Below are 14,986 nucleotides of genomic sequence, written 5' to 3' on the forward strand. Positions count from 1 at the left end.
TTAAAATTAACATTTTTAGCTATTACCATAACATAATCGTAGACATTTGGTTGTACAGAAAGGTTTTTATTTCATTAAGAACACGAAGATTTAACATTCATAGTTTTTTTTTTATATTTAACATTCCAGGGTAATATTTTACAGTGTTATGATATTTTACAAAGTAGTAAAGCAGACAACTACAAATATTGAAGTATGGGATCACGATTAATCACGATTTTACGAGGAAAAGGTTTTATTTATCTTTTGTTTTACATGTATTGTCATCTGGAGCAAATTGAGACAGTCTTTCCTTGATTTGTTTTGCGCAAAGATTGAAAAAAATGTTGCGTTGTAACAGAGAAATCGTCAAATAAGAAAAACGTAACGCATCGCGTAAAAAGAGATTTCTCTGTACAATTATTCCATCGATTCCAAATTAAGTGGTTAAGTGTTCTAAAAACTGCTGTACACATATTCAGACTGTTGTCTTTTGTTGCTTCAGTTGACGCTACTCGTGGTCCACTACATTTTAATGTTTGTTACACTATTTAATTTGAAAAATTGTTATGATTCATTGTAGGATAACAATTAATTCAATTTAATTTAAATACAGTACCTCATGTTTCAGTAATATAGAAAATTTATTTTTTATTACAGTTTACTAAGACAAAGAAAAGTGGTTTTCTTCAATAGGTTCTAAAAGCAAGACCAATTTATTTCAGCCAGCAATCACTCCATTCTGCTTATAAAACAAGCATAAAACATATTTGTTTGTTAAAAACAACCTCACCATACCATCCCACCCACCACTCACCAGGGCACCATTATAAACCCTGTTAACTGCTTCAAATCTTGTAGTTCCGATCCACGACTACCTTTTACCTCCTGCAGCAGTATCTCCCATTGCTCTTCATCAAAACACGACTATAAAAACAGACCAAAAGCGTCAAACAACCACTACCACAACATCATCAACAACAGCAACAAAAACAGTGGCAGGCAGCAGCAGCGTGTTCTTATCACCAAATTATCCCCCGATGACCCATTTCGAAACAACGAACAGTGTTGCCAGACTTGACCTCCCCCTTCGATGTTCCCACTACGGCTGACGATGGCCGTAAAAACAAGAAGAAGGGAAAAATCGACCGACCAAAACAAAAATAAAACTAAAAGCTCGGCCAACAGGTACGGAACGAACCGTTGGGAGATTCTGGCCATCGCCAAACATAATAATATTCAGATTCTGAGCCAAAAAGGAGGGGTGAAACGATCCGGACGAGGACATCAAGAAGGAAACCCATTACTTCCGGTCGGTTAGAGCCGACTTTGAAGCATCTCTCTGTGCCACATAGTACTAGAACTAAACCCCTTCCACCCCTCAGTCATGTCCCAAACCTTGCAAAAGTGCACCAATGGCCCCCGCCCCCGCAATTGGGTTTCCTTTTGTTCCGAGCAACGGAACAGACCAAGAGTCTAAAAATAGGTACAAACATTGTGGCCTCCTCCCCACCGACGTTTCCACGAAGAGATTGGGAGCTCTGTTTTACTTTTTCGCGCGAAAAATGGTCGGTGTTCTCGACGGAAAGGGCTCTCGGTAAAAAAAAAAACGCTCCTGTGCAGGGCTTACAAATGCTTTCAATCGGGAAAGAGAGGTCCTTCCGCGGGAAAAGCTCAACCGGTACTGGTCGAGGAAGGCTTTCGGTGTTCGGGCAAAGCTGTTCTGGGCTTTGTTGTTTTAATTCTCTTTTTCTCTGTGAACCGTTGCGTTGGGTGGAGTGAATTTGCTGAGGGAGATCGTACTCTCAAAGCTCTGATAGAAATGGTAACTCAGAGAAAGGTTCATTTCTTTATATTGTTCTTCAAGGGAATGCAACAGATTGCAAATATTTTTTATTATTTTCGTACGTCAGTTTTCGAGATTTCAAGGAAAAACAGTATTTTTCACATTTTCTTTTACATGTACATTGTACATTCATTAAGAAAATTCATTATTGGGTGTCCAAAACTCATGGGTTCGCTTTTTTAAGCCTTAGTGATTTTTCACGCTCAAAAATTGTAGAATTCACGGAACGTTAAAATTATCAAATAACCTTGAAAAAATCACAGTGGATACTTTTTATGCCTTATGTTATATCGAGAAATTAAATGTGCGAGTGTGTGCAACATGGAGTTAAACTTTCTGTGCAGTTGCTGTGAAGGTTCGCATTGCACTTCGAAAAGTTTAACTCCATGTTGCACGCCCACACTCTCAGTTTTAATTTCTCGATAACTTTCAATAAAGTATACATTTTCTTCACCAATTTCAAACGGAAAATCTTGTTGCATTTTTTTTGCTCATTTAAGTCACGTAAGATTGTTTTTAATACGACATTATCTACCGAATAGAACTAACACAAAGATTCCGAGTATAATAAGTAATACTGACTACAGTGCCATCCCGTATTTCGTCGCCGTCGTGCTAACTTGTCATACGTACATTTTGGACCAAATTGAGTTAAGAACGCCATTTTGTGCAGCTCACAATGCCATTTGACCTTCACAGATCCCTAAAATTCGATTTCAATCAACGAAATCCGAAAAAAAACTCCGTGCATTGTTGTCACTCTACACATAAAAGAAGTTTCAATCATGTCGTGCTATCTTGTCACTCCCTGAAAATTGATGTAAGTGCGCGTTTGACGCACGTACAAGTTAGACTACCGAAAAACCTTTGTACTCTAACTCGGGACTCCAGCAACCAACTTCAACCAAACTTCGGGACATTGCACGTAATGGTCAGCCAAACAAATCGTGTTTGTTATTGTTTACATTGCGTACTCTAGTTTTTGTTTATTCAAGGTCAAACATTAAAATGCATTTTTCTCGGAACGTCGAAATGGAGGGTGCGACAAGATAGCACGACAGCGTCGAAATGATCTGTCAAACTGACACAAGAAAATTAATGAATTTTCAGCAAAATAATTTGACGTTTCCTTTGCTGAAATTTCAGTTGTTTTGACAACCATTTTGCTGAACATTCAGTAAACTATCTTTCAAAGTGACAAATATCAGTTACCTGAGAATTCAGTAAAATCTAAATTACTGCATCTTTAGCTGAAAATTCAGTAGATGAAAATTCAGTAAAATTTTACTGAATTTAGTGAAAAAAAAGATTGGTATTTAGTTTTGGGGATATGTGAAGGTCAAAAGTTGAGGCACTGTTAGCTGCACAAAATCACGTTCTAACTCAATTGGCACAAAATCTACTTGCGACAAGACGAGTTGCACAAACAAGATTTTTTTGTTTACAAATTATAATCCGAATGGGTAATCTTTATTTTGTTAAAGCTGATGCAAAAAAAGCTCAAACAATTTTTATTCCTCAAGAAAAATCAACTCTTTTTGTATGGATGTGATTGCATCGATTCTGCACTCATCTTTCTCTGAAAACTTTTTTAACATGAATTTTAGATTTAAAACTATTCCAAAGCAGCATAATCATCATCATCACAATAATTGCCAATCAATCACCTTGCCACCCTTTTATACAAAACGGCTGATTAAAGCTCAAATCGTTCCCATCAACGAGCTTTCTATCGCTCTAACCTTAACCACAAATTGCTACCAGTTCCAATCACGATGATCACGTAAACGATTAAATTATCTTTTCCCAATTTTATACTGCTGAAAATCGCACGCACCTTGAAGCAACCACCTTCTTTGGAGTATCCTTTACCAGGAGGAGACCTATCTTGTCGTGCTATCTTCATCGTTCACCGCAAAAGGTTGCCTGATGAAAATCACTTCAAGTGAAAAATTACTCCAAACATAGCGCGGCCAACAGCATCCGCAGCAACATCAACAACGACAACATCCACTTTCCCAAACCTCTTACCCCTCAGTTGGTCCTCATAAAAGTAAACGATTTCGTTTTGACAAATTATTTCACGGTTCAATTCATTCCCGAAAAAGCGCGCTCTTGCCAAAGTGGAACCCCTTCTATGGGCTTGTTTTGATGAGGTTTTAGCCGAACTGAACGCAATTTGGACGCGCTGGATTTTCCCCGCGCCCCCCTCTTCCCTCTGGAAAAGCTATTTATGGACGAGCCACGTGGATTCCGGAAAACTGGATTTGGGGATGGGCAAAATTGTGAGTTTGTAGGTTGAGTTCATGGAGTCTGGAAAAACTGGACAAAATTGGAGATTTCTGGTTTTGATTTGTAAGTGTAAATTCTAGGAACATGATTCGAAAATGATTGTATGAGTGTGGTTTTCTAAAATGTGTTGCTTATGTTTGATTACTATGTAATGAACCTCCAACTAGCTGTACCTATAGAACAATAAGTCGTTAATTTATTCAGAACTATTCTTTCTAAAAGCTCTGAATAATCAATCAAATTTAAATTATTCGCTCTACAGGATTGTCTTGGCGTTCTCGATTGCGAGATTACTACTCGAAACTAGGTGTCCGAAGGCTTGATTGTTGAGGCAATTGCAAACCTCTTTTTACATCTAAGCTTCCATCCACCCCGGGATTCGAACTGACGACCTTTGGGTTGTTAGTCCAACTGCCTACCAGCGACTCCTGCACCTTAACTGAGCTAACGACCTAACCTCTAGGTTAGACCGGCTCCAACATTTACTTAAAATAACACCGAGACCTTCTGGGATCGAACCCAGGCCGACTAGGTGAGAGGCAACCGCGCTCACCCCTACACCACGGGTCCCGGCTCTAAATAAGTCGTTCCTTAAAAACTTCTTTCAGAATTCAACAGTGATTTCTAGTTTAAATTTTCAAAACAACCTATCTCTCATGGGTTTCCTATGCAGATAGGGCCTTTTGAAAATTAAAACTTAAAAATGTCAAAAAGTCAAAATCATCAAAAAATGACATGGGACAATTATGCGTAGAACGGCAGTGAAGGGAGCAAAACCGCGTGTTTGAATTTTTGTGTTTTTTTTTGTTTTATTTGTGCTCTTGTTTTGCATGCAGTTTGTGGTCATTGTGCTAATTAAAATTGATTTTCTTTAGTTCTGTGGAAGGAGCGAAGCCACGTGGCTTTTTTAATCTAAATTGATTGTTTTGTGTTTTTGAAAGCCATTCCTATATCATCGTTGATCGGAGGGCACAGCGTCATTTTAGTTGTGTATCCATTTTTCGAGTAATGTGTTAGGTTTTCACAGTGAAAGGGTTATTTCTATATAATCGTTGATCAAAAGACACGCTGACTTTTTAGGATAGTCGAGTTTATTGTGGAGGCATCGAAAAGCCACCTTATCCTACTAACCCAACAAAATATTAATCCCGTGATGCTTGTAGGAGATGCTGTGGATTCAACGGTCTCAAGCGGTGTCAACAGGTATATAGCGAAAAACTATGATGAGTCTGCAACTTCAATTATCGGACTAACATTCCTCCCTTTCGTTGAACTGCAGGCTTCTTGGGAGGGCGCCGGTATTGACTAATAAAGAAAGGATCTTCAGAGGTTAAACAGTGAACGATGGTTGGCTCCACTGATCATTTTTGTACATTGTTAAACTTCAGCTGATCTGCCAATAACGGAGCCGGCTCATTGGCAGTCAACCTTGGTCATGCTCATGCCCAATCTGATAGTTTTCTAATTTTGTTCCCATAAGGCATAGATTTAAAAAAAAATCTACAAAACATGGAAAAAAAATAAAATTGAGTCAATTTATGACTGAAATTTGGTTTTAATTTGAAACCTGATTTATTTTAAATATAACTAAACTACCTGTTTTGAGAAACTTAAAACTGTACTTCAGCTGAAACTCATTTAAACGGTACATTTCGTCAAAAGTCCCTAGAACATCCAACGAACTTCGTTCAGTAAGGCATCATGCCAGTACCAAGTGTCAAAACTAATTAATTGCTACGTTGCAAACACAGTAAGGGCACTCTCTCTCCACTGTCTAACACGCTGCACTATATGTTGCAAATCCTTGCCCAGGACTCCCAGGAATGGCACAATCCCAGCACAATGAGCGTACCTTCGAGGGGCACTCCAATGCAACGTGCCTTAATTAGAGCAAATAGACATTCGAACGATTGTGAGTGATGTTCGATTGTTCCGAATGGATGGTAGAAACGTTGTTTTAATCTTGGGAAGCTTTGAAGGACCCCTATCCAGTCGCTCTTGGAACCTAACGTACAGACTTCATCAACAGCAGAAGCAGACGCATGTAGGGGAAAGTGGGGCAAGTGTAACAAGCTAAGGAAATGGTCGTTGTAACCAATTGAAAACGTCAAAAATCCGTTGGATTTTTAAATAATCATCTTATTCCAGGTCTTGACTAAGACTGTGATAGAACAAGTTTTCAAAAAATCCTGCAAAAAATTGATTTTAAAATATTTGATTTTCTGTTCGTTCTACTCAACTAGTGGGGCAAGACGAACAACCCGTTGGGGCAAGAGGAACAATGCATGAAACAACATGTTAATTTGCTAACTATTGAACTTTTATTACTTAGATACATTAGATTAGGATGTATTTGAAACGTTTCTTTCATTTTTAGATTAAATAATATTATTTTACTAAAAATATGATCGTTTTTACGAAAAAAAATATTACTTCGATGAAAAAAAGGAAATTTTCATAATATCACTATATTTGGTATGGACAATTTTTTAAACAATTGTTTATCAGTTATTAAGTACGTTTAGGTATTTATTTCCCAATAAAATATGTTGTTGCAGCAATTCGTATTTTTTTCCTTACTAAAAATCCATATGGTACACTTGCCCCACCTGAACTAGATTTTTTAAAAGCTCTCAACAAAAATAACCAATAGTTAAATCATACTTTATAATAGGTGCAAGTCATTGGAAGGGACACTACTGATCTAGGAAAAATAGCATTTTGATAAAATGAGCCTTAAAACGAACCCTAAGCCTTATTTTGTACTTTCCAAATATTATAAGAAAACAGGGGTTTGTAAAAAACTTCATTAAATCTTATGCTCCGTGGCGTTTACGTCGTTTTGGCGGTTATGTGGTAGTAGAATCAGCTAATTGCATTGCTAGCAACAATTCCTCATACTTGAAATAATCAAAATTGTAAAAATTACGACCATAGAGCGATTGTTCCTCTTGCCCCATATGGTCGTCTTGCCCCACCTTCCCCTACCTACCGTGCTTTCCGAAGATAATCTTGCAAAACGTTGTCGTCAGCAGCTGGTGCTACTGCTGAAACACGTCATTGTTTTTTGAACCCATGGTTCTAGGGAAACTTTGAAAGTTTTCACACACCCAGTAGAACTGAACCTGTTTTCAGCTGTGAGATGTTATTTAAAGATTTCTAAGGAGGGTAAGAGTTTACAAAATGACGTTTTCCCCTATCATTCTAACCCGCAGGACAATCCAGATCTATGCAAAGCCACAACAATGATGTGATGTTCGTATAATTCGAGAGAGTGAAAGCTCCTCCTGAAGCGCCAAGTCGACGTGATCGTGCTATCTTGTCGCACGTGCATTTTGAGCCAAATTGAGTTTAGAACACCATTTTGTGGAGCTCAAAATGCTTCACCTTTTGACCTCCGCAATTCCCCAAAACTTGATTTCAATCCTGAGATATTCAATAACAACCGAAAAATTACCGTGTATTGTTGTCACTCTTCATATGAAACAACTGGCCAAAGGGATTTCAAATCAGAACGCGTTTGACACACGTACAAGCCCGACTGTCGTAATAAATTGTAAATATAACTTGAGACTCCGGCAACCAAATTCAACCAAACTTCAAGATAATGCACAGAATGGTCAACCAAACAAAACGTGTTTGTTATTGTTTACATTACGTATACTCTATTTCTTGTTTATTCAAGATCAAACAATAAAACGCGTTTTCTCGGGACGTCAAAGAGCAACGTAATGTGCAACTAGTTAGCACGACAGCGTCGAAATGCAGCTTCTGCATTCATTCATAGCATTAGGAAGTGTTACACAGCGAGTCACTGCTCCCGGGGAACAAGACGACGGCACATTTGCAACCGACACAATGGTGAACAAGACTGACTTGACTATATTTTAATTAAGTAACAGAGTGCAGCACAGACTACCATGCTAGAAATGGAATTATTCGAATTTCATAGAATTGCCGTTGACGAGGAATGTCATTTAGCATATTCCAATAACACACTTTGCCTAAGAGTATTGTGGCTGAGGTGAAACTCAACCAGGCTTGAGTCTCAATTAGATTGCCATAATTATTTGTGACGTCCCCCTCACGGTTTCTCGAGCTTGTAGCAATTTTCGTTAAAAATAAAGATCGATTATGTAATACTCCACTGAAATCAAATGAAAAGTTGAACCTCATATCGCTAGCATTTTCACTCCTCTAATGACAACACGCCTGCTTCGGAAAATTCCTAGTTTAGAACGATGCATATATGCAAAACTTTTACTCGTAAAGCTGTGCGTTCAAATCTGCGTGAATCTCATGCACCTGCACCCAGCTTCGATTACCCGTCACGGCAGATGAAGTTTCGACCGATTTGATGAATCTGTTTTGCGAATTGAGAAAGTTGTGGGAAATTTCTTGCGCTAGAGAGAGTGAGTCTACGAACAGGGCATACCCCTTTGTTAGGGACGTCGTGAAGACCTCACCAATCTGCAATCTGAAATGGGTTCAGGGTTTGGTTCTGTGTTTTTTTGGACATATTTTAACAAATATGGATACAAATCGGAACACAAAGTTTGGAGGTTTAAAAACTACAAAAACCATAAAATGTCTGTAATTATGACCAAATTTAATTAAATTTCAAAATTCAAAAGACATATAAAGGGGCAAAAAAATGCTACGAAATGAAGGGTGAAGCATCCCAATTGGACAAAATTAAAGCATTTTAGTGAAAAAAACAAGATTTTGAAACTTAAAAAAAGTGTCTCATCCAGATATCAATTCAATTCAACCTGAAGCTTGTAGGGGACGTCCGAGACTACCATTTGAGACTGAGAGTTAGAGGGTTACGATTCTCGAGATTTTCAATTTCCCGGGAATTGAGAGTTGAATTTGGCCCTTTCCCGTGACCCGGGAGATTTTTTTTTTGACTATACCAATAGTGGCAATAATTTAAAAAGAAAAGTAATTAGTTTTTTTTTTTTGAACGTTAATTTAAATTTTCTCATTATCTACCTCTTGATTTTTTTTTCTGAATCTGATGGTTTTTTAAGCTGGGACTCAACATTTTAGTTTAAAATGTTTACGAATAATAAATGATTTCCCAGTATCGGGATTATTGCATTATGATAAATAACGACTTAAACAAAAATTTAAACTTTTTAAGGTCAACTGAAAATATTCATTGAAGAAATATTTACAGTTATCAGGAAAATCCGAATGTTCACAATTGGCAATCATTAACTTTACAAAGATTGCCAGAGTTTTTTTTCCCAAAATATAATTTAATATTGAGCTTGACGTGAAACACCAAATGATTTATTGACATCAAAAACAGAAATTACCTTGATTCAGCGAAATTAACTTAGGGACTTAGGAACTTCGAATTAAAAAAAAATAGATTTTGCTCGGAAATGGAACTTATTTTGAAAAAGCTTTGACCTCTTAGAAATAATTAATATAAATAATATTTTAAAAACATTAGATTTCATTTCTTAGGTGTAACGGCTTTAAGGTAAATTTTAGGGTGCACATTTTTTAGCTTCTTTCAATTATAATTTAACTTAAAAGTTAAACTTTCTGAATAAGAAGATTAGAGAAGAATTTGTTTTGTTCGAACTTGAACTTCGAACATCCAATGATCTAAACAATTTAGATTTTTCCAAATAATTTTCTGATTAATTTGTATAGTTTTGCTTCGATATTTATAAGTTTAAAATTTCCCGGGAGTCTCGACCGAATTTTCCGGAAATCGAGAGTCCCAAAAATTGTCGATTTCCCAGGATTTTTTTACCGGGAATTCCCGCTCGTCACCCTCTACTAAGAGCGGTTTGGGCAAGGCAATTCAACTTATAAAAAGACGCTTTGTCTTTAAACGATTTTTTCAGGTGTTATTTTTTGTTCAGGGAACCCCTTTAATCCATTTTTTTTTCATCCATCTAAGCTCATTAAATCATAAAAGTTGAACAAAAATATTAATCTACATTTATCGGATAACATCTAGCATTCTTTAAAAAAGGTAAATAACAAATAAAACAAAATATAAAAAAATAAATAACAAGCCATAGTCTCAACATTTGAAAGAAAAAAAATGTTTTAAATTGCATTTTACACTAGTTAAGGTGTTTTGCAATCATTTTTTTTCTCATAAAATGTAAAATCTGACAAAAATAAAAATTTTAGCAAAAAAAGAAATTCGGTACTGTACATCGAAAATGTTCATAATATTTTTGAACAAAACAAAACATGTTAAAATTATTATAATTTGATTTATAATTTTAAACAAAATTTCTTCGTTTTGAAATGTCATTTACTTCGTGAGACTTTAAGAAGCTTTGCAGCGTAAAATTCACAACCTTTCTCTCGCGATCAGCTTTACGAATGCTCAAATACTCAATCCAGTGATATTCCCAGAGCTTTCTGTTCAAGCAATTCAAAATCGCACCACTTGAAACGCACCGGATAGATTCAACGTCGATAAAATTTGGTTCAACTTCCAAAAGTTCGGATGGAAGATAGATTTGGTTTTGCACATTTTCCCTAGAGGATGCATATCTCCCAGATTCATTGCAATCCATTTTCCGATAGAATGCACCTCACTTAGGACAACTCAGCGAAGAGGTAAGGTCCACCCTCAAGTGGATTTTCCTCTTTTTGTTTTTGGAATTTTAATGTGAATAGAATTTGAAAAAGTTCACATTTCTCACTAAAAGAACCTCATTTTTTTTACCTTAATCTACTAGGAATAAGAAATAATTATGCAGAGATTCGATTCCACAAATCTTTATTCCTCACTGAATGGCAGTTATAACCACTTTTCAAAGTTTCTAAACAGACAAACTGAGCTAAATCTAAGTAAGAATACTGTGAGCAATTCCAGTGGGTGAATCCCCGTTGGGATTGGGTTTAGTAATGGACTCGCTTTGTCCATATCGGCTTAAAACATTTAGAGCTTTAAAATCCAATCCACTTGAGAGTTGAGGGTGCTTTGAATAAATTGGTAGAAATGTGCAATAGACTCACGTTTGCAATGTAACGAGATTACCATCGCAGCCTCGATCGCAGCATTTTTGTCTCAAGTCGATCAAAATTAACCTTTTACGCTGACAGCGCTCATTCAAATAAATTATTCATCTCACACCACCCCTTCAAATAAACAATTTTCCACCAAACTATCAAGCCAGCCTAGTGGCAGCCAATAAATTAATCCAACCGGCACTTCACATCATCTCACCTCCCTGGAGGGGGGGTTGAATCAATTCGGAAAAAAACAATTCAATTTCCCACCCAGGCTTATGACCAGCAGCATGCACCCTGACATTGTTGGTTTTGTCGGGGTGCGATCGCTTTCGGATCAGGTCACGTAAAGTGGGGAAAGGGTGATGATTTTAATTAAATTTTACACCGAAATAAATCACGCTACTCCCATTCCCGCGGAATACAAAATTAACGCCCGGCGATGATTGGCGTTTGGTGGTGGGATTGATCAGGGTAAAAGTGTTAGTTGTTGTACGAGGTATCGAAAGGCTGCTCAAGAGTGAGGATTTGAAATTGTGTTGAAGGCATTTTTTTTAATTACAGTAATTGAACTTCTAGTTTTTAAAAATATTTTGAAGATTTATATTATTTTTTCTCATAAAAAACATGAAAAAAAAAATATTCTATAAAATAAGGGGGTAAAAAAACATGGAAATTGAACTTCCCATTTTTTCTAAAATATTTTTAAGTTTTAAATTATTTTGACTATTAGGAAAACATAAAAAAAATATACTTTAAAATAATGAGACATTTTTTTCTTCAAATATTCATAGCTCGAGTGTTATTTTCTGAAAACAATTCAAATTATATTTTTCTCCGTGTTTTTTTTTTCATTTCCAACAATATTGAGGGTCATTTGAAAACATTTTGAAAAAAAAAATTATAAAGTAGATTGATATAAGGTTTATAAGGAAGAGTTAGTAGACATGTTCCCCTTTTTTGTAACGCCCACCCGAGCAGACGGAAATAACTTGGAAAGGTCAGTTTTTGTTATTGTGAGAAGATCGAAATATGTTATTGGGATGATCGGATTAGTTGTTTAAAATAACAAAAATCAAAAACAAAGATTTGTTCGAAGAATAACATAAACTGTTATTATGTTGTTATTCCAATAACAAACCAATAACACAGAAGGAATCATGAAGGAATAACAAGATTTGTTATTTTGTGCGGAGAGGTGGAGCAGCATAATAACAAAAATTGTTATTGAACTGGTATGTCTCCCTAACAAAAAAAGTTGTTGTTTTGGTTTATTTGCAATTTGCAAATAAACCTGCAGTTGCCATAACTCTTCTGTACTAGTTAGGGCTGCAAAGTCGGATACCTTCAAGCGACTTTGAAGACAACTCCGACTCTGGATGCAGGATATGACGTCAACGCCGACTTCAGCTCTCCAAAAATACCCGACTTCACAGATTCCAACTCCAAGTAAAAGTTGCTTAAAATTAGCTGAATCCGATGCCGTCTCCGAGGTCTCACTCCAGCTCGAACTTCAAGGTCCGTTCCGACTTCCTCGCTCTGTGAAAATAATAACAGTTTTTGTTATTCACATTTCAAAAATTCTCAATAAATAAATCAATTCCCTTAGGGAATATAACAAAATAAAAAAAACAACTTTCAAAAGTTAATTTTATCGGATTAATTTTAGCTTAAGGACCCCATTTCATGGTCAAATAAATGACCACGATGAAATTGGTCAAAATAATTCCATAGTTCTAGCCAATTTTAGTAATGTCCCTTAGGGGGTATATCAAATAGTAAAAAAATCTTTCAAAATTGTATTTGTTAGGTAAAGTTGAAGCCTTCATTTTGAAGCTGATAAATCACAGATAAGTATTTCTTAATTAAAAATTTGCAAGAGGTTGTGGTACAACTAAAATATTTATAATAACATTTGTTGAAATGCTTTATCCTATTATACTGTTTAAAAGTATTTTGAAATAAGTTGATTAAACAGTTGGCTGAAAGTACTTAAATTATTGTAGAGATATAAATCATATTATCATAAATATATTAATTACTCACAATCATTTACTCATCAAAATCATAATATACTTTAAAAAATCAGACCTGAATGGGTACAACCAAATATTACTGCTCAGGGTTTTTGTACATCATTTATTATTTCTCAGAAAAATCATTAAATATGGCTTGACAATTGAAACCCTTAACATACATTTCAAAACCCAAACCCTGCAAAACCTCCAATGTTGTTATTCTGCACAACAAACGACCTCATGGCCATCGCCGCTCCGTGCCGATTCGATGCCCGACACACGTACTTCTTGAAAGAATCCGATGGCTGTGCGCTGGAAACGATCAACCGATGGTTGATCCCACCATCATCCTCAATGCGAATCCTGCCCCCAGAGGACGTCAGCGGCAGACCGTTCTCGGTCCAAGCCACCGTTGGTCGGGGCTGCCCATGGACAATGCACAGCAGTGTGGCGGCTCCTCCAGCTGGGACGTGCGTCGGCCCCTGCAAATCCACCGTCGGACTTTGCCCGGCAACGCCACCTGGAAGATTCAGAGATTGGTTCATGTCTTAGGAATGTGCAGTTAACATGTTGGTGGGTGTCTCCGCTAAATCCGGTCATGAACCAGCAGTAACCTTACCTGCCAACCCATCCGAAACAACGGCAAACGATCGCACAGCCATAGCACCGCCGTTCTCGTTCCGGGCGTGGCACTCAAACTTCCGGTGACTGTCCTTCTGCTGGACGTTGGAAATCACCAGCAAATGGAACTTGCCGTGATCTTCGAAAGCGATTCGATCGGTGGCCAGCAGGGGTTGTCCATTTTCCTTCCACGTGGTCACCGGCCGGGGGACGCCTTGGACGTTGCAGCGGATCTTCACGACACTACCTGGCGATACGAAGGGATCCGCCTCGAGCTGGACCGTAGGACGCTGCTGGGAGAGGCAGCTTGGGATGGCTGCGAGAAGGCAGATTAGCAGCAGGTTAAGGGAGGACTGCATTGTCGATTTGCTAATTCTGTTCGCTTCTACGGACGTAACGCTACTGAGCTTAGAGATTGAGTCAGAGTTCGGAACGATGAACAACTGCGTCAGCAAGAGTTCAACAATCAACACTTTCCCACGATCGTTGATAGTGAAGCGGTGGTTGATCTCCGATATGCTAAGCATGCGGACCTGATTTTAATTCTATTGAGTCATTAACCGATTAATGAAGTCTGAAAAACTCAACATCTTCACTAACGTAAGTTGTGCAATTTGTTTATAATTTACCCCAGCTAAAAATCACCCCAAAGTATGATGAATGAACAATGGTATTTGTGCACTCTCCACGCGAGGAGATTCGCTAAACTAAGCTGGGAATGATGGCCAAGCTGCGGCCGCAGACATGCTGGGACCACCATCCATCAGAACCAGTAGAGGAACCTGGTGGTGTTTCGTCGTGTCGAATCAAATATCAGAAGCAGAATTTGTAGGGGAAATTTGATTGATTTAATGTACATATTTCTTCAATGTTTTGATAATTTTGCTTAGAACATTCAAGTGATCGCGGTCTCTTTCTAGAAATTTGATACATCAAATAATCGTCAGCTACTAATTCACCCTAACTTACCATAACTTCACCTGCATTTGATAGTGCGGGCTATTCAAAAGTCCTGTGCAGGAAAAGTGAAGAGCCACACTCTAGCGGTGGCCAGTCAGCCTTGAAATGCAATTTAATTTTGGATCGATTGGGTGCGAAATGGATCGTAATTGAACTTTGATGGAAAATTTGTTGTTATAGCAAGTGATGTTGATACAGGTTGGTTACGCTGGCCAGTGAAATTATTTTCCAACTGCATGGTCAGCGAACAATAATGAAAAATGTAGAGATTTCG

The 14,986-nt window shown here is 37.4% G+C and overlaps 1 protein-coding gene across 1 annotated transcript; it reads right to left on the reverse strand.

Annotated features, from left to right (window-relative positions):
- Nucleotides 1–13,225: 13,225 nt before the first annotated feature.
- On the reverse strand, nucleotides 13,226–14,165 carry LOC120431405 (obscurin-like protein 1). Its single transcript, XM_039596533.2, has 2 exons — nucleotides 13,751–14,165; nucleotides 13,226–13,651 (listed from the first exon to the last, which is right to left on the reverse strand). The coding sequence occupies exons 1-2, from the start codon at nucleotides 14,109–14,111 to the stop codon at nucleotides 13,314–13,316; spliced, it is 699 nt and encodes a 232-aa protein (XP_039452467.1). The 5' UTR covers nucleotides 14,112–14,165; the 3' UTR covers nucleotides 13,226–13,313.
- Nucleotides 14,166–14,986: the final 821 nt, after the last annotated feature.

The sequence above is a fragment of the Culex pipiens genome, unplaced genomic scaffold, assembly GCF_016801865.2.
Source record: "Culex pipiens pallens isolate TS unplaced genomic scaffold, TS_CPP_V2 Cpp_Un0006, whole genome shotgun sequence".
Classification (NCBI taxonomy): Eukaryota; Metazoa; Arthropoda; class Insecta; order Diptera; family Culicidae; genus Culex; species Culex pipiens.

Excerpts from the sequence above, each read along its gene's own strand:
- LOC120431405 (XM_039596533.2), bottom strand. The coding sequence starts at position 14,111 with ATGCAGTCCTCCCTTAACCTGCTGCTAATCTGCCTTCTCGCAGCCATC. Across the intron at positions 13,652-13,750 it reads TGTTTCGGATGGGTTGGCAG|GTGGCGTTGCCGGGCAAAGT; the intron begins GTAAGGTTACTG and ends TGAATCTTCCAG.